This window comes from Macrobrachium nipponense, chromosome 9 (genome assembly GCF_015104395.2).
Source record: "Macrobrachium nipponense isolate FS-2020 chromosome 9, ASM1510439v2, whole genome shotgun sequence".
Lineage (NCBI taxonomy): Eukaryota > Metazoa > Arthropoda > Malacostraca > Decapoda > Palaemonidae > Macrobrachium > Macrobrachium nipponense.
Window position 1 is genome coordinate 24,066,124 of NC_061110.1, and position 21,634 is coordinate 24,087,757.

A 21,634-nucleotide genomic window follows, 5' to 3' on the forward strand; every position below is an offset into this window, starting at 1 on the left:
ACGACATGGCTGTTGTTGATATTTTTGGAAGTTGCCTGACTACTACTGCTAGAGGTGGGGACAGGTGGGGCTGGCACGACAGCTGATCCACCTGCAGGAGATTCGGATATTTCTACCTCGGGTTCTGGAATAGTAAATAAGCGTTATTAACAAAATTAAAACAACAAAGATGGAGTATGCCACAGGCATCAGTTTGCCTTGGGACATCAATATGAAATTAACTTGTAAAAAGACTTGAAGTAGCAGCGATGCCATATGACACTTTCATATTGTTTTGAAAAAGAACAATAAAAACATATTCTCTATTCGGATCAGTAATGTTTTACTGAGTTCAGAAAGATGAAAATTTTAGTCCCACTTTTTGAACGGCAAAACGCTGAATTTCTGATGTGTTATTACAGTATTCAATATAAGATTTCTACTTAAAACATGCAAAAATACTCTTCCTATGTGATATACCAATTGGTGGAGTTTTAATTCTGCTGGATATTCAAATAAATAATGGTGCTCAATGCAAAGTAAAAATAAAGTGTATAAGCTGGACAATACGAACCAACTGTATGGATAAGCAATAAATAATATAAAGTTTTGTTAATGGGGATATGAAGGAGAATTCATAGCATGATATACTTGGGTAATACAGCTTCTTCAGACCGAGACTGTGTTCACAAGAGCAGTGAGCAAAAATTGACATCTACAAAGTGATTTAAAGTTGAAACCATTTAGTCAAAAATTTCTAGTAAGGAATTTTTTTACCCCACGTACGTACCCCTTATTGATCTTACACAGCCCTAACCAAAGGTGAAATAAACATATCACTGTCATCTTACTTGAGGCCTGTGCCTGAGCTAACTGCTCCTTGAGCTGTGCTATCTGGAGGAGAAGCTTTCGTACGTGAGCTCGGTGTTCCTCCTCCCGCCACGCCATCTGCCGCTCGTATGCTGGGCCATCTTCCTCACCTGATGAAAATGACATTATTTAGATCAAAAAATTAGCCAGATAGCTTTTAAATCGAAGTGATTTCTGCTCAAATAAAACACTGCTGCAATAGGACCCGATTTGAAAGTGTCAAGAATGGAATAAATTGACGGAGTAAAATATGAAGCACTGACCAGGATAATGTTTTCGAGGAATGAACTAGAAACATATAGTTTATGAAGTACTGTAACTCATGTCTACGATAAACCATACACACACACACACACACACACACACACACACACACACACACACACACACACACACACACACACACAAATTTGAAAAACGTATATTTGGTGTCAGGCGAGTTGAAGAAATAAAGGAACAGATACTGGGTCAAGACAGACGATCAGAATTCCACTTGTTTCTCCTGGTAGAAGTTGTCTTCAAATCCTTCTAAAAGACTATATGCAACAGGCAAATGTACTCTGGTTAAAGATAATGCTTTCAGCATGTCGATTTCAGCCACAAATAATCATACATCAGTCAACAACAACAACGACAACACGTTTTTATACAGGTTCCTTTCCATAGAAATATACAACTAACAACGAAATCATAGAGAATAAAAAATAAAAAAAAAACACCCGTGCCAATGAGAGTTTGAAGGTTTTACTATGAATACACTCTGCAGTATAAACAAAAGTCAACTAAATAACTGGAAATTAATTTTCTTTTAATAAATCTTTACATTAGATAAGGAAATGCAAGCATACAGCACCTAACAATTTAGGAAAGTGAGTGAAAATAAAAATAAAAAATCATGGGAAAAATTCTTCCCACATACATCGAATTGTAAATAAGTAATGTCTGACACAAAGAAAAAAGGACTATATCAACTTCAACAACTGCAATCGGTTTTCCATGTATCTTTTAAAACATTCTTTCCAGCTTAGCAAGTAATCACAAAGCTTTTCACAGTTGAGAATAAAATTGAAAACTGCAGATCAGCAAGGAAACCCCTTTATGTGATAGACGCGAATCAAAACTCCGAAATTTAAGGACTGAATCTGACAATTTTCCATTCATGAATCTAGTCAATATAACGCCTTTATTCTGGTCTACTGCAGCTCGGCCACTCAAAACAGTCACAAACGTGACTATGTAAGCGTGAATATGAATAATAATATTAAAACAAACGGCAAGAGTTTGTCGCAAATCTTTAAACACCACTAGACGCATTCATACCTAGTCATACAGCATTGAGTTTTTATAAAAATTCAGATAATTAAGAGTTATTGTCTATGATTTCCTTCCACAAACTTAGCCCCTAGGAATCTGATCTCGTAAGAAACTTGGAGGGTTCTGTGAAAAAGGCTGCAAGTAGACCATTTAATTCGTTTTACCCATGGAAAAAAAAATATATCAGCCATTATAGATGGGGCATAACCCTGGAGCTTACAGGTCATACAAAGTTTTCATTTTACCCATCTTATACTTCTCAGCCAACATGCTGTCTATGCACTTCTTGATAATAGAAAATTCACAATTTTACGCACCACTAACACGTTCAGTTTTCCCGAAAATTCTAGACTGATACTTCAGGCGGTACATAAAATTGCAAGACTGTCTGGAAACTTTTAATCCAATGGAAAAAAAAGTACAGTACATATCCACTATGGAAATAAGTGTCCCATGTCTTTCAAATCCAATATTACAAGATCTCTCAGATTTGCATCCATCCAAAACTTAAAATTTCATGCAGAACAGCGAAGTCTAAGAATATTTCAGTAAGAGAGCAGGATGAGATTAATAGCACATATACGTCGAAGTCGTTGCAGAAAAAATAAAAATAAAAATGAAGGCTTCATGAATTGCGGAGGAAACTGGACTGGACATCCTAAGTAGTGAGACAAGAAGATCTAAATTGTGGGGAAGATGGGAAAATGAGGCGTTTGTTCCCTAAATGACTTAGTCTGTGTTTTTGCAAAGTGTCATCTGCAGAATCTGGCATCATTTTTATATTGCCACGATTATTTTTATTATTGGTATTTTCCTTTTTTTTCATTATTACTGTGATTATCATCAGCATTGTTTTATTACATTCAATTTTTTAACTATTTTCAACTTTATTACGGTTATTACCATTATTTTGAATACCATCTTTTATACTACTTTAGCGTGGATATTGCCGATTAATCTTTTTTTATCATGTTATCTTATGTATCTAGACTGTGAATGTTATTTTGTCCATTCTTTGTACATATTCCATGTACTATATGGCCTTGAGCTGAAATAAAACATTATTATTATCATTATTCTCCTTCAGAGTCTAGAGTAGAGTCAAGAGCTTACCCTGCAGGTGCTGAGAGAGTCTACAATGCTGCACCAGCAGTAGTGTGAGGGTTGTCGTTGTGAGGAGGGCCAAAGCCAGTCGACCGCCTGGCTTTATCCGCATCACACATCACGCCAACTGTAAACAAACAAAAATAAGACACATGTGAATGAAAATGCACTGCTGGTGGAAAGGCAAATGAAGATAGCAAATCGGTGTGAACAGAAACGATTAAAGGAGTAAAAAAATACTTTTCTCAGGACACCGAGAATTGTCTCTTGAGTAAAACATGTTCGGGACAGGCAAATGAATGCAAATTCAAATCTTTATTCATGTGCAATTACATATAATTACACGAATCACACACATTTTTAAAAAATTACAATATTACGAAAATAAAATCTTACTTAACACAGAGACGGCCTAAAGCAAAAAATCGTTACAAGTGCTCATGGTGTTCTCCTTGCAGTCTATCAGTTCTTTAATCAAACGTTCACAATCAACTGTGAGCCATAATAACAGGCCTATGTGGACCATGACACTGAAACGTTAACATTTTGGAACTATAACCAAGGAATAACTGATTATTATGAACAGGGGAGGGGGTATGTTGAAATTCCAGTATTCAACAGTAGTCTCATACATTTTTCTGTGGGCTACATTTTCGTAATGGCTGTAAATAGAACGAGGCTGGAGTAACGGTTGACATAACTATGTAATATTAACATGAAGACTTGAAACAATAGGTATAATTTATTGGCATAACATAAAGAACGGATACAACATACAGACGAGCAATGCTGACAAGAAGCCTACCTGTCACGGCTGTCTAAGGCTTGTAATTATTCTCACTCCTGTATATAAAGAAAAAAAAACTCCAATCTAATACTCATTACCGCACACATCACAGAGTACTTAAAAGTCTTAAATGAACAAACAAATTGACACCGAGATCAACACCATGACTACCATTGCGGAGAGAGAGAGACGTGTCATCACGTAGGTAAGACTAGTCCCTGAATAATATTATCATATTTATGAAGAGCTCGGAACAGGAATATCTGTTCAAATGAAGCTCTTACGTCATATAAGGCCTGCTTCTTGACCAGACATGACTTACTAAACAAAGAGGAAGGCTGAGCCAGAGTCAAAGTATATCTTTGACTCTGGGCAAAGCGTTCAACATTTTGAAAACGAATGATTGGAAAGATCATTGATACTAGGAATGCAGGTTTAAAAAGTCACATTATCTTTCCTGGATAGTGACCCCAAAGGGTAATTTTAACCTGGTATGTATCCACCCTCGCGGATTGTTTAGTACAAGCCCGTTGGCGATGACCGTAACAATATAAACAAAAGACTGTAGGCCTAAATATCATGAAGATGATGGCCCGTAAGACATATTGTGAATTTTTTACCCCGTGACTTCATACCGCCACCATAAATGAATGTGACTTTGTTTTTTTTCCTAGCCAAAATCGTCAGTTTTTTCCGACACTTTCTTTCCTGTGACTTTATTACTGTCCACCGAAACCGGTTGTCCTCCGACTTCCTGTTTCGAAACATGTGCAACCGATAATTCACTGTGAACAGTGAACCCAAGTCCTGCACCGTTCTCATATAACACGATTCTTTTCCTCGCCATAATATGTTTTTTCCAGTTAATCGATCATCGTGGAAAAATAGAGTTAAACATATAGTTGAGTTGAATATAGAATATAGGCCAAAGGTCAAGCACTGGGACCTATGAGGTCATTTACGCTGAAATGGAAATTGACGGTAAAAGGTTTGAAGGAGGAAAACCTCAAAGCAGTTGCACTATGAATCAAGTTGTTAGGAGAGGGTGGAAAGTATATGGAAGAGAGAGAATATGAACGGAGGTACTACAGTAAAAGGAACGGAAGTGGTTGCAGTTAGGGGCCGAAGGCACGTTGTAAAGAACCTTAAGTAATGCCTACATTGCACTGCATGAGGTCCACTGACGGCACTACCCCCTAAAAATATTGTAAATCAACTGGATTATCTTTTCGAGTCAAAATACACAAGGGCAAATCCTGGTATAACCATCTGGATATAAAACCTCACCACAAAAGGCGTTGAAATCACCTCATCAAGGTTTGCAAACACACACACACACACAAACACAAAACAATTAATTAATGACAACGCTAACTGCATGTAATAAGGCAACACAAAGCTCCCGAATACTTACGTACATTAGTCACGTTAGGAATGATAAAAGACCCGACAAACTCTAATTATCATAAAAATTACCAACGTTGGACCTTTAACTAAAAATAGCTTAGTGTTTTGTTACATATTTAACTTCATTCTCAAGGTATCAAGTCCTAGTAGTGACACAAGTCCTCTCTCAGAATCTACAGCTACATAATACATTCTCGGACCATTCATGCAACAAACAGTTTTGTACTTCGATCACGAACGTACCACAAAACTATTGCTTCGTTCACGGACGTATCACACTGACTTATTTATTCACTCATGCAGGTATCACACAACTTTGCTTTCATTCACGAATGTATTACACGACTACTTCCTCGCTCACGAACGTATTATATAACTAATCCCTCATCCACGAACGGAGTACACAAACTATTCCCTCGCTCAATTACGTATCATATGACTAATCTCTCACTCACGAACGTAGTGTATAAACTATTCCCTCGCTCACGAACGTAGTAAACAAACTACACCTTCATTCACGAAAGTAGTGCACAAACAATTCCCTCTCTCACGAACGTAGTACACAAAGTATTCTCTCACTCACGAACGTAGCACACAAACGATTCCCTCACTTACGAACATATGACATAATTAATCCCTACCTCTTGAACTTACCATACAACTAATCCCTCAGTCACGAACGAATCACACAACTAATCTTATTACTCACGGACGTATCACATTCCTCACTCACGAACTAATCAAAACAATTTTTCTAATAAGTTCCTAACTCATTCTGGATTAACTAAACTAACACCACTTTCCTCTTGACGCTCTCTTCCGTCACTCACTCTCAGTCAAAAATCCTACCATACACCCTTCCATACACTCTCCTCTAAAAAGATTCTCCATTTATAAAGGGAATGTTAGTCACCTCACCTATTCCTCCTTCGATTACATGTGCGTATCTTGAGATCCTAGTCAGCCCTTCTACCATTCGTAAATCTCTGAATAGAATTCTTTAACTTTATTGAGTTCTGATTCCTCTCATACTCTCTGCATTCAACTGCTCATCAAACCAAACACAAACACACACACACACACATATATATATATATATATATATATATATATATCTATATATATATATATAGATATATATATACATGTATATCACATTCTGAATTTTCTATCTACTGCCATCAATAGATATTGGATATATTGTATTCCCACATTTCCTTACGAGCACACAATTGGGGAAACACGAATACATTTTAAAATTATATAATCTTTACACTGACCGTCCAACCAATAACGGCAATATTTGCAAATATATGTATAAAAAACTATTAAATAACAAACGAGTTTCCAAAACTAGTCTTTCAACATTCTTCAGGTTGGTTAAAACTTGTTCTTGAACAAGTTTCAACTGGGTTTTCCTCCCGCCTACCACAGCCACTGCGCAAATCTGTCATTTTCACGTCTCTCTCTCTCTCTCTCTCTCTCTCTCTCTCTCTCTCTCTCTCTCTCTCCGAATGAAATGCTAACGCCAACTTAATGAGCAAATTCAATGGCCAGCCTTACTCCAATTCCTACCAGAAGTTGTAAACAGCAACAGTGTGGAAGAGTTTAAAAGAAAGCTAGACAAAATCATTAGAACACTGCGAATGAACCATAAAACCTGCTCCTACAGATAAGTGAGCACAAGCTGTCTCCTCGGATGGACTAACGAGTCTTTGAAACGTCCTAATCCTTATAACTCCTTGTAACTCTCCGGACGTAAGCAAACGAACCCTAACTAATTATATTCGACTAGTGACAGAATTGGTAGGCTTGCTAATTATGTTGTTATATAATTATAGGAGACATGAGTCTGAGGCCTCCCTTCCTATCTGAATGTCCTTCTCCTATGGCGCTAGAGGCTGAAGCTGAACTTCCTTTTCTTTTTCATCTGTCCATCCGCCTGTGATGTTTTCACATGGTAACACTGCTTCCCGGGCTTTAAATAGTTACGCTATGTGTAAATTTTAGGTAAATAAAAGGATATTTGGGTGTACATTTGCAACTGAAGAGCGTTTTAATAATTTACTGTATGCGAATTACACCGTTAATATTCGAAATAGGATATTGTTATTATTGTTGAATGTAAGCTGAAAGTGACTATCTAGAGCCCCGGACGCAGTGTTACCATACAAAAACACCACAGGCGGCTGGACAGATGGAAAAAAACGAGTATAGTAGCGTGCGCACACACACACACTCACATTATATAGGAATAACCTGACAACGGAATATATAAAACGTGATGCTATGTATAAATAAAGGTGATGCCACGGAGGAAAATGAAAAGACGACCCTTTACCCTAGACCGAAAGATCTTGGCAATTTTCGTATTTTCATTTTCATCCGTGGCATCACCTTTATTTTCACATTTACCCTATATATATATATATATATATATATATATATAATATATATATATATATATATATATATGGTGTATGTGTTGAGTGCGTTTATGGAGCCTTGAATTTTACACGTACACGCATACATAAGTACATACACACACACACCACACACACACACACATATATATATATATATAGATATATATATATATATATATATATATATATGTATATATTATATATATATATATATATATATAATATATATATATATATAAATGTATCAATTTTACTCTCTTTACAGGAAGAAAACGAACTAGTTGGGGTGTATAGATGGGTGAACTCTGAATGATGAGTGGACCAGCTATTTGCCATTCAAAACGCTTATTGCATAATCAAATGAAAATACAGATATATACATACTATACATAGAAGTTAGATATAAGGAGAGAGAGAGAGAGAGAGAGAGAGAGAGAGAGAGAGAGAGAGAAACTAAATGCAATGTATTGTGTATGGGTCTAAGGGTGCTTCCACACTACACTAACACATGTCACAGTCAAATGTTCGCAACTTATCGTTGACTTATCACAAACTTGCGGAAAAACAGGTAAATGACCCTAACTGAAACACTGACCTTCGGGATGGGCTGGATAATCGTACGAAACACTACTTAGAACTACCAATTAAGTAGCTGACTTACATTCAGCTTTATGATGTGTGTGCGATTCATTGCCGATTTATTTACGACATATTTAAGCACAGTTTAAAGACAAGACAGACCGACCTAATGCCACCGAAGTCTCACGTGAGAGCACGGTCTATACTCTGTTTTTTTCATCTGTCCATCGGCCTGTGGTGTTTTTGTATGGTAACACTGCGTCCTGGGCTTTAAATAGTTACGCTGTGTGTAAGTTTTAGGTAAATAAAAGGATATCTGGGTGTACATTTGCAACTGAAAAGCGTTTTAGTAATTTACTATATGCGAATTACACCGTTAATATTCGAAATAGGATATTATTATAATCGTTGAATGTAAGCTAATGTAAACTATCTAAAGCCCAGGACGCAGTGTTACCATACAAAAACACCACCGGCCGATGGACAGATGAAAAAAAACAGAGTATAGGTATATACCTAGACCTAGACCTAGACCACGGTTATCTCCGTCGTCAATTTTTCAATGATTTTTCAGAGTAATAGAGTTATTTGATGGGATTTTTTAAATCTTTAAATTATATATCAACTGACGGCAGAATAATACCTAACCTGTTTCACACGAATCTAGACCCAATTATGCATATACACTGTTTTCACTTCAACCGCCCCAACCTTAGAAGAATATAAATTGATTACATTTTCGTATATTCCCATAATTTAGTCACTACGTTCGGTAATGAATTCAGCCAAAGATTTTCAATGATGAAGGCTTTGGAGAAAAGATAACTTGAAAAGAATGATGACTTAGAAGAAAAGATAACTTGAAAAGGATTAAGACTTTGTAGAAAAGACAAATTGAAAAGAATAATGACTTAGAAGAAAAGATAACTTGAAAAAGATGAAGACTTAGAAGAAAAGATAACCTGAAAAAGATAAATTCAAAGCGAATGACATTATGGGTTAACGAGACTGCAAGGCGATACACCAGTAGTCGAATACTCTCTGAAGTGTTGTGATCATCTGAATTTGAGCTCAAGTTACAGTAGTAATTGGTTGAATGAGGAGGTGAACCAAAGACAATGATATCACGGGAGGCTACAGAAGCTTTATAATGTAATGTGCTCCAAGGAAAGGGCAACTTGGCATTTAGGATGCTGTTCAATTGGAAAGTCATAAGTTCAAGCATGACTACCCTAAACAATTTTCCTAGTCGGAGGCTCCTGTCGGTTTGATCAATATAGGACCCACTAAGTTACGCAGGTGTTAGTTTAGTCATTATAATATAAAATCGTATTCGAAATCGTCAGTTCTTAGGCCTACGTCAAAGATAATCCTAACGATGTAAGACTTCATAAAAGATGCAGCGCAGAGTTGCTGATTATACATGCATAGGCCTAATCTGACACCAAAGCCACTAGTTTAGTCATTATAGCATATTACGTGTTCTTTTCAGATTATAGTTGAATATAGTTTAGTCATTATATTATATATGTTTTATTTTCATACTACAGCTGAGTAACACAAGTATTCAGCATTATTGGTCTACCGTACAGTAAAGATCCTCCTATTTCAAATTCCACTTGTGGTCATAAAATACAAAGACTATATGTTACATAAATCAGGGCGTCTGAGATGAGTATCGATGGCAATCGGGAGATCACGAAGTCACTTATTAAAATTACGTAACAAGTCAGAAAACAAAGTGTGTCATTTGCTCTGAGTGACATAACTGATTAATTGAAAAATACCGCTGCACATATCGATATATAATATACGTCAATGATGATTGATGTGGAGGGGCGGGGCGGAAGAAAACGAAGATGGGAGGGAAAATGGGGTAAAGGTAGAGAAAGAAAGGCGGTGGATGGGGAGTGTTTGATAAAAAAAAAAAAAAAAAAACAAAAAAAAAAAAAAAGAAAAAAAAAAAAAAAAAAAAAAAAAAAAAAAAAAAAAAAAAAAAAAAACGGGAAATGCGCTGAAGTTTCTTCTGCGCAATCGAGTTTTCAGTACAGCGAATAATCAACGACACCGAAAATAAATCTACCTTTCGGTGGCCTCGGTATAATGATGTATGAACCGCGGCCACTGAAACTCTCAGCCGACCGTGGTGGCCTGTGTTTGTTGCGTTGCCAGAAGCACGATCATGGCTAACTTTAACCTTGAATGAAATGAAACTACTGAGGCTAGAGGGCTGCAATCTGGTATGTTTGATGATTGGAGGGAGGATGATCAACATACCAATTTGCAGCCCTCTAGCCTCAGTAGTTTTTCTTATTTCATATCACGATGTTGATGACCTTATCTTCCAAACCCTTCAAATTGAACCCTTCGATCTACCTCAAACAGACACTTCCGAGATCAGAAAATAATTGAACCTACTTAAATATATAATTTAGGCCAAAGACTAAGCACTGGGACCTACGAGGTCATTCAGCGTCGAAACGGAAATTGACAGTAAAAGGTTTGGAAGGTGTAACAGGAGGAAAACCTCGCAGTTGCACTATGAATTAATTGTTAGAAGAGGGTGGAGAGTAAAATGGAAGAGACTATGGACAGAGGACCAGTAAAAGGAATGAAAGTGGCTGCAGTTGGGGCCGAAGGGATGCTGCAAAGAACCTTAAGTAATGTCTACAGGGTGGAGAGTAAGATGGAACAAAGAGAATATCAAAGGAGGTACAGTAAAAGGAACAAAAAGGGTTGCAGCTAGGGGCCGAAGGGACGCTGCAAAGAACCTCATGTAATGCCTACAGTGCACCGCATGAGGTCCACTTGATGACTTTCACATGATCAAATTATACGCGGGAGAAAATGGCCTTCAGTATCTCTTGAACAAAAGAGCGACGAACCGCGTCGATTTTCGTGCCTATTAAATTCAATTATTCCGCTCTTTGTGTCACCCTCTCCCTCCCTGCTGAAGGCTGAAGTGTGGATGAGAAATAACAATCAATTTTATTATTCAAACTCAAAAATATCTCTAGAGACAAGAAGAGCTCGTTTCTTAGAATATTCTTTTTCATTCTTGGCTGAAAAATTACAATGAAGACGCAACAGTCATAAAATTTTCTTATCACCTAGTATTTTCAGTATTATTCCAATAATAAATAATACTTTTCTGTACTTAAGGCTTTCATTATCAATCATTATTCACAATGATCAAGCATTCTTTTGGAAAAAGCCGACAAAAATTATTTTCCTTAGGAGGGGGAGGAGGAGAAGGAGTCAGAATACAAGTTAACATGAAACCATTAATGGCTGCAGTCATCCTTTTATATATATTTTAACTAGCATTTTTTTTGGTAGCATAAGGCCATTTCCTCATACGGGAGGAGACTCCAGAAAACAACAGTCACTGCCACTGTGGAGTCATACTTCACCTGCGGAATCACAGACGAAGGGCAGCCACTACGGCAAATTTCCGCCTCATTAGTTGCTGTACGACACAAGCTCAATGTCGAACTGTTCTCCTGCATTAAGGAACCAGAGATTCGAGGAAGGGAAAGAACACAACATCTTCGCAGTTTCGAGACATCGAGTCTCTTCAGGGTGGAAAATGATGGAGATGGAACTACCAGGTGGGACGAAGGTTAGGTAGACCAAAATGGCGATGGATTGACTGTGTGTAGAGAGATATGAAGGAGTTGGGATTGAGCGAGGAGGATGCACTGGGCCGAAGGGGGGGGGGGGGGGGTGGAAGAGTGTGTTGAAGAACCATTACAGCGACCCCAAATGGGGACAAGCTTGTAGAGAAAGAAGAGTCTCTTTAGGGCGGGAAATATTTCCCGCGCTGACAACCTTTTCATTCCTTTTGCTGTCTCCGTTCGTATTCGCTTCATCCATCTTACTTTCCAATTTCAACCCCTTTCATTCCTTTTGCTGTCTCTCCGTTGATATTCGCTTTCACCCCTCTTACACTCTACCCTCTCTATCAATTGCTTCACAGTGCAACTGCCAGGTTTTCCTCCTGTTACACCTTTCAAACCTCCCTACTCTTGTATTTCCTTTCCAGCGCTGAATGCCCTCACAGGTCCCATTGCTTGGCCTTCCTCCTAAACGCTATGTTCTTTCCTTCGCAATCGTCTGTAAAAATATACCCTATATTTGCAACAGTGGCGCATCATCAGAGCGTGGAATCCCCTGTGAGGACATTGTTGTTTTGATTAAGCTGACCTTGTGTCAGCACGGGCTCTTGCTCACAGAGCAGCCCGTAATGTAAGGACAGGAGAGAGAGAGGCAGGTAACTGGGTACTGATGATTTATTATTGTTGTTTTTGATTAAGCTGACCTTATGCCAGCACGGGCTCTTGCTCATAGAGCAGCCCGTAGAGATTTATTACAGACGAACTGGGTTGACATAGACAGGTGCGGACGGATAAGTAGTACCCACTCGCACTGAGAGCAGAAATGACTGAGACAGTAGATTTGAGTTTTCTTACAGACATATATTCATAAATAACTACAGACGCAGTCTGTGTTCTCTGTGTTCATACATGGCAATTATATCGGCGGAAAGGCCAGAGAATTCTACACAATATGGAATACATTAGAATTCGGCATGTTATAGTTGAATGAAATTAGTGAAAGGACGTGTCCTTACACTCCCATACATGAAACTACATTAGAAAATTTCTCATTTCCATCTCTCATCTAGTCTTGTGGGATGAGATTGCTGGCCACTTATCTTTTTGACGAAAACCCAGGGAGCCACAAAAATAATAATCTCTTTTGAGTTAATAAAGACCAAATAGGATTTTTAAGGACATTGCTGGTCGGCCAGTAACTGACCAGAGTTAAAAGTTAAGTATATATTCGTTTAACCAGACCACTGAGCTGATTAACAGCTCTCCTAGGGCTGGTCAGAAGGATTAGATATTTCTACGTGGCTAGGGACCAATTGTTTAATTAGTAACGGGCCCTACAGCTTACTGTGGGATCAGACCCACATCGAGAAATGAATTTCTACACCAGAAAGAAACTCCATTGAGTCCGTGTTAGCAGAGCGAGGAATCGAACCTGGACAACGGTAGTCGAGCACGTAACCGACTCGTCCAACGAGGAGCATACTGACCAGAGAGAGAGAGAGAGAGAGAGAGAGAGAGAATTAATATTATCCGGGAAAATAAATTCTTTTAATGATCCACCTAAGTACAACAAGGTTAATGATGTTTTAATTAAAAGAAAACGGATGCTATGGAAAACAACACAAAAAAGTAAAGATATAAAAAATGAAAAATGATGAGAGAGAGAGAGAGAGAGAGAGAGAGAGAGAGAAGTCAATTTGTAGGAAACCCACAAGAGGAAGGAAACGACCAGATAAGGAAAACTGCAAAGTTTGTAAAAGAGAGAGAGAGAGAGAGAGAGAGCTGAGCTCAATGAAGCGAAAATATGTGAGGAAAGACGAGTAAGGAAGCAGCAAAAGGAAAAACCAGAGCCTTGGGAGAAGGATAGCACCAAATCCAGACTACTCACAGTCAAGGCTAACATGTCCCAGACTTCCGGTTGAGGGGAAGGGGGGAGGCAGCCCGGGACCCGTTCCCCTTCCCTTCCTTCCCTCAGTTGCACGTCAGTATGTTACCACGTCAGTATGTTACGCGGGCAGGTTCTATAAGGTCGGCGAATCAATTTTGTCTCAATTAAATTTACAGCTACTTTTGGCTGCTTATCTATTCTGGTACCAGGAGATTACTCTTGTCTTTCCTGGTACCAGGAGCCTACTCTTAAGCTTTATTGTACGTAAAGAAGGCTTAACTGCTGCAGATATATGCACGAGCTCGTCTCATAAGATATTTATTTACTTCCTGGTAATTTACGATATGAACATCTGAGGAGTTACGCTACATTTCGTCTTCTTTCTGATATAATACCTCATCTATAAAACATTTATATATATCTATAAATGTGATTAGTCATATGTGCTCACTCATTACACGACTATAGTACATGTGCATGACAAGTTCAAGTAGTACCATCTTTAATATTCTCTCACACCTAAAAACGCATAGTCGCAGATGCTTTAGACGCAAATTACATTCGCACAAAACTGTTTAACAGCACATTGTAGTTTCAAAAACTTGAGCATCACATTCTGTTACAGTAAGAAATTTTTAACACTTCTCAAAATCTTATTGTAATGCACATTCTGGCGACGAGGCATTTCAGAAAAAAATAAAAACTTACACACTTAGTTAAGTATTGCAAAGAATATTTCGGATACGAGGATGTGGATCACTGTAGTAGTAGTAGTAGTCTCTTATCTTTAACAATGTTTGCATAAAGGTTTAAGTTACTTTTTTTTTTTTTTCAACTGTTCGAACAGGAAGTACAACAGTGAGCACTTGTTGAACAAGATTTACGGATCTTTACTTGCAACTATTATATTTTGACACAGTCATGTTCTTGTTATATGTCCTTCCTGAATGGATCACAATGTGGCTTCAACATGTAGATTTTGGCCCATGGTAATGGATCAGCTACTATCAGTAAATTTTAAATAAACCAGGTGGGGAGAAGACAGCGCCTCAGTGGCGTGGTCGGTATGGTGTTGACTACCACACCTCGGTGGCCGCGAGTTCAATTCTCGGGCATTCCGCTGAGGTGTGAGAGATGTTTATTTCTAGTGACAGAAATCCACTCGACGTGGTTCGGAAGTCACGTAAAGCCGTTGGTCCCGTTGCTGAATAACCACTGGTTCCATGCAACGTAAAAATACCATACAAACAAACAAGAAATCATATATTCTTATATTCACACCAACATATCGAGATTTCCTTCTCAGCATCAGGGCTACAACAAAATTAATTTGGGCAATCTTAAACAGGGCGTGAACCGACCTCCGGCTTACTCGGGGCGCTTGCTAATATTTACGGTCAAATAGAGCGCTGTTTCACCAATGAAAATTAAAATGAATACACTGCATTTTATTAGAAATAATATTTCTGTACTGTTTAACAAGTAGATTTTTACATTTTCATTCTAATAAATAAATCATAAATATTCTATCCTAAAATTTCTGTATTTTTAACTCAACGCGAAACACTTTTTTAGGCTTTCCTACCCTTAACAAGAATAAGAACAACAGCAACAAAACAACAAAGTGGTTTGTAGGCTTACTCCGCGAATAAGCCAAAAGTATTATCAAACTAAACTCAGTTTTTTTCCATCTGTCCATCCGCCTGTGGTGTATGCGTACGGCAACACTGCAGCCCGGGCTTTAGATAGTTACATTCAGCTTACATTCAACAATAATAATAACCCTATTTCGAATATTAACGGTGTAATTCGCATACAATAAATTATTAAAACACTTTTCAGTTGCATATGTACACTCAGATATCCTTTTATTTACCTAAAACTTACACGTAGCGTAACTATTTAAAGCCCGGGACGCAGTGTTACCATACGAAAACACCACAGGCGGATGGACAAATGGAAAAAACAGAGTATAGCTCGCCAGTAGTGTAAATCTTGGAACTTTAATTAAAAATTTTCTGGTAATTGGCATGATCATTTTTTCCCGCTAAAAACTGGAAAAAAAATTAACTACCATTGACACTCCAGTGGTATGCAGTTATAAAATATGTACTAATCGGTTACTTTCGCTTAGCTGATGCAATGCCATGTTGAACGTCTTGATATATGAATTTAAATACGTTCCACTTAGTTCACTGTGTAACATATATTTACATTCTGTAGCAAGGTCTCTAGGCCTAGACGTTGCTTTACTTATAAGTCTATGCGATTCCGATCAACGCTAATCAGCCATAAATCCTGGGACCAGGAGGCAAGTTTTGACATGACACATTCAACACCCGATACATCTATTCCCAGAAAACTAGGCTGAAATCAACTGTGTGAGGAAGCCCTGGGCACGGACCTACAATATTAAAATAGACCGTGGCGCTGGCATGATTCGAGACTGTCGTGAAAGTACTTCTTGCATGCGCTAACGGATATAACTATCAGACTATCTTTTTACTTTGAAAACAATGACAGGAGCTTTCCTAGATAGGTGACTTCAAGGGTTTTAACCAGTAATGAATCAACATTTGCGGCGTGTCTAGTACTACCGTAAAAATATAGGCAAAAGACTGAATAAAAGATAATGACCCCCTACATAACGAATTAGGGGTATTATCAAGAAAAGATCCCAATATTGCTTCACATCAATAATGATATATGCAGAGAGTGGAAAGAGGGCCGGGCACTGAATCTGGTTGTTAAAAGTTCATAAAAAATGAGAGCAAATGGATAAACTCGTAAGTAAAAGTGACGTGGGAGCGAAATGTAATTAACTGGCCTTTTTTTTCCCTAGAGACAATAATTTTTCTCGATCTCTCATTCTCCTTTTTCATTTTTATTAGGGAGAGGGAAAATTAAAGTTTTTTTTTCAGAAAAGGATTTTGCCAATGAATTACGCAAAAAGGTAAAATATGACGGTTTAAAAATACTAAAAATCTTCAGTATGAAGCCCCAAAGTACAAAGTAGTTGGAAAATATATTAGTCTTTATTCATGATCTTTACAATAGTAGATTCACATCAACCGTGCATTTGATGTCTAGGCCAGTCCCTTACGACGCTCCTGATTGGCTGTTGATAAGCCAACTGCATGGCTGGAAACTCGGTCTCTCTCGGGTGTTCACATAGGCAGGATGTATGTTCCACCTCTCCTGAGGGATACGTTTGAAAGACGTATCCCTCAGAAGAGGTGGAACATACACCCTAACCATGTGAACTCTCGAGAGAGACTGAGTTTCCAGCCCTGTCATTGGCTTATCAACAGCCAATCAAGAGAGTCGTAAGGGACTGGAATAGACATCAGATAAAAATGAAAGAGCACTCACATGGGATAGGTCTAGTTCCTGAGGATGAAATGACAACGGAATCTTGGAAAAACGAATAATAACTTATACATAAAAAACGAAATGAACAGATTTAACACATTCATCCATAACTGAATAAACAGCAAGACCTGAAATAAAAATAAGGCTACTACTCACCTTTATCGCCGAGACCTCATGAGACCAGTAATAATGATCTTGATGAGGGTGAAGATGACTTCCTCTTCCACGACAAGGGGCCACATTACACTCAGTATTTGGCCACGGTATTTTCACTTTTTTATTTACAAGGGGCACTTAATTTTTTTCGGGTGTTTTTAGCAAGAATCAACACTGCAATCTTTATTTCTGGCACTGATTTTATTAAGATCACAATAGATGTACAAAAAAACAACAACTGGTTTGGTGTAACAGCTCTTCCACTCTATAATTATTAATGAATTAAACAAGTCTCATTTATTTTGATCTCCACATTTAGTACACGCGTATCGACAATAACTCTATTTCTGTAACGGCTGCACAACGATAATAACACAAGACACAACCACACACACACACACTATATATATTATAATATATATATTATATATATATAATATATATAGATATATATAGATATATATATATAACTATATATATTATATATATATATATTTAAGGCGAATACCACCAGGAAAATGACTGACTGCCTCTGCTCTTCGCTTATATACTGAAGTCACGTGCATCTACTGTGATTTTTAAGATTATATATATATATATATATATATATATATATATATATATATATATATATATATATATGTGTGTGTGTATACATTATATATATATATATATATATATATATATATATATATATATATATATATATTACACTGTATATTTACCAACGTTGTACCAAAGATTATAAAACAATACGGTCAAAATTAACATCTCTAAGAAACTTTTCTCTCACCCGTTATCCAACAATCTATTACATAACTCCTGAGAGAGAGAGAGAGAGAGAGAGAGAGAGAGAGAGAGAGAGAGAGAGAGAGAGAGAGAAGCAACCTCTTATAGGGCAGACTAGTGTCATTCGCTTTGGGGGTTATTTTTGACCTAATTCCAGCGAAAGCTGTGAGAACCCTCGAGGGAAGATGGTCCTGACTTGATCTTACCTTTCATATAAACAGCTTGGCGTCGTTCCACAACAAATAAAAACACCGCCAGCGGGGTTACTGGTTTTCCTTATGAACACAGCGGCGTGGTTGGGGCCCCGCCAGCCCAAGACACGAGCCCAGTGGGGCACCACGCCGGTTGGAAACTGTCGTACGTAGTCCTCTTTCTATCACTCTCTCACTTGGCAAAGATCAAATGATTAGTCTAGTATAACTAAATCAAAATATCTGACGTCTATGCAAACAAGACTGTTCCTTGAGAATTATTTAGCTCAATGTTCTAGATAAAAACAATCGAATTATCGTACACGAGAAAACGACTCGACAACAGCGGGTGGCTCTCCATAGTTTCTGAGCGAAGGCAGAAAACCTGTGGGCGTTGCCGCATAAGGAGCGAACCGCTCGCTGGGAGCTGGATGGGCGGGCAAAGCAACGAAAATGTTGCTCAGGACTGAGAGAGACCCCAAGCAGGATTACGTGTAAAGGGGCGAAGTGAAAGGAAGAAAGTAAAGCCATTGAAATCCGCAAACTAATTTACTGAGAGATTTTTAAGTCAACAAAATACCAAATATGAGAAAACCTATGTACAGAGATAGACCATACAACGACCAATGTAATCCCGACCCCCTACCCCCTTTCCAGAAATGGTAAAAATCAGTTACTGTTTAATCTTCAACTCCAGAAGGTCACCACTAATGCTCCAGAGTCTAGAGGAATTTCAATGCCGAGAAAGTACTCATCGCATTCAGGGTAGCAGGTTTAACTCAATAGTTGGAAGCTGACTTGAAATTAAATGAAGTCAATGAAAAATTTCTGGAAATCTGATGGATCGTGTAGTTGTGGTCTGAAACAATATGTCGACTGTCTTTTGCCAGTTATTTCTATACATCTTGCAAGTGATATTATATAAATAGAGAATGAAGTCACATAAACATACTTATACACTGTTTATCATACTTCTGTACGTGCATACAAAATTATGTATATATATATATATATATCATATATTATATATATAAATATATATATATATATATATCACGTAAGGGCAGACAAGGTCGAGTTTTTCAAACCTGAGAAAAGTCGTAAAATGAGGCATCTTCATTAAATTAAATCCCCATCTCTGGTTTAAAAAGAGCACATTATCATCTCGAATGGCAGATATGAAACTAGGCCACTCATTACAATCACAAAACATTTGTACAAGAGAGGAAATTATATATAAAAAAAAAAACCCACTCGCACACAGACACAGACCAGTAAAACAAACGAAGCCGAGTTCTCGTAGCTAGTAAACAGACGAAATGACACATTTGCAACGCGACACACCGAGAAGACAAGGAAACCATTCTCACACACATGAACCAGTCGGATTCATCCAGAGAACTGAGTGAGTGTGAGAGAGGTGACTCACGAGACCGAGGCACTTGATGACTACAAAAGCATCAACACGTGCGCGCGCATACTGGCAGAGAGAGAGAGAGAGAGAGAGAGAGAGAGAGAGAGAGAGAGAGAGAGAGAGGAGGAAATGTGTTCCCATGAGACGGAAAAGAGACGAAATGGGCACACGCCGATTAATTATTTATCTACGTTTCTTGCTTGACCTTTTGAAAGAGGAAGTTGGACTTTTCTCTATTAGGTGTTCTAGAATAGATGTTACATTTAAGTAATTTGGCCACATTCGCTGAATTCAACCCAATAAAATGCCGTTAGGCAAATTATCCAGCGCGCACTACGCGGGCCTCTTTGAAATCCCGCCACTGCTATAGTCTCAGAGTCAGTTCTCATCCGTCAGTCATGCAACTCTTCTGGTGCACTCGGATAGAATTTATGTACCTCTTGCAAGTGATATATATAAGTACAGAATGAAGTCATAAAAATATACTAAACACTGTTTATCATACTAATATACGAGCATACAAAATTATATATTATATATATATATATATATATATATATATATATATATATATATATATATATATATATATATATATATATATATTAAACGTATGAGGATACAAGGTCGAGATTTTCAAAAAAGTCGTAAAATCCTCTTCATTAAATGAAATCCCCATCTCTGATTTAAAAAGAGCACATTATCATCTCGAATGGCAGATATGAAACTCGGCCACTCATTACAAGCACTGGACAGATAGAATTAAACGTGTTTTTCTTTTTCTTGTTACACAATACTTTTTCTTCAACATGCGGTAGGACTTTTGTTGTTCGACTTAACTTGCTTTAGGGTTCTTTGCGCACTGGATCCGAGTTGCTCGCAACGTTATTGTTAAGGTATAAAGGAAAATTGGTTATGGTGTGCTTATTGTGCTTCCTTTGGGGTATGAGTCGCCAATGCCTATGATTGTTTAAATCAATGATTGCATGTTCTCTCATTTTCCTAAGTCCTGGTCTTATTTCGTTTTGTAAACAGTTATAGTCTAGTGACAGAGTTTTTGTCACAATATACCTACAGGTACTCTCCTCACTGAGAATAGGTCGTCACCCCTATTACCTTGAATAGAATTCTTTGTAGCTGGCGCACTCGGACGTGCTCGAATGGCTTGTATTAATCCTCCCACGGTCTAGGAATATACCTAGACCGTGATTCCTCCAAGGCACTACTTCCCTGGTTACCCCCAAAAGGGCTAGACCGTGGCTACCCCTTAGGCTTAGGCTGATCTCAAAAGAGGCAAATAGCCTTGCATTGTACACAATGTACACTGCTGTCAGTGGTACCTTACGCGGTACTCTGTAGACATCACTTAACCTTCTTGCAGCATCCCTTCTGCCCCAACTGCAGCCACTTTCATTCCTTTCACTGTTCCTCTGTTCATAGTCTCCTCCACCTTACTTTCCACCCACTCCTAACAATAGCTGTTCATAGTGCAACTGCGAGGTTTTCCTCCAGTTTTACATATGAAACCTACGTACTCTCTCAATTTCCCCATCAGAGGTTGGCTTTTGGCCAATAATTATTTATTGATTCCATTCCATTCCACAATGTCCACTGTATATTATGTCATCGTTAGAAACACTCGGTTATACAGGGAGATGAGATTGTTTTTACATTTTCCATCGAATCCTGAGAATGGCGACCCCCATATAACTTTTAATCATCTTCTCTGGAAGCGAAGAGA

At 37.9% G+C, this 21,634-nt stretch overlaps 1 protein-coding gene across 2 annotated transcripts in view; it reads right to left on the minus strand.

Moving 5' to 3' along the window:
- Positions 1-18,656, minus strand: part of LOC135218300 (chondroitin sulfate N-acetylgalactosaminyltransferase 2-like) — a 34,742-nt gene extending 16,086 nt beyond the window's left edge. Inside the window, exons 1-4 of one of the 2 annotated variants that reach the window (XM_064254520.1) lie at positions 18,495-18,656; positions 3,277-3,394; positions 831-959; positions 1-124 (exon numbers count right to left, since the gene is read on the minus strand). In XM_064254520.1, coding sequence (XP_064110590.1) covers positions 1-124; positions 831-959; positions 3,277-3,379 — 356 coding nt within the window. In that variant the 5' untranslated portion in view covers positions 3,380-3,394; positions 18,495-18,656. Of the gene's footprint in view, positions 125-830; positions 960-3,276; positions 3,395-17,499; positions 17,728-18,494 lie in introns of those variants that run through there. The other variant, XM_064254519.1, reaches the window with a different exon arrangement.
- Between the last annotated feature and the right edge of the window lie 2,978 nt (positions 18,657-21,634).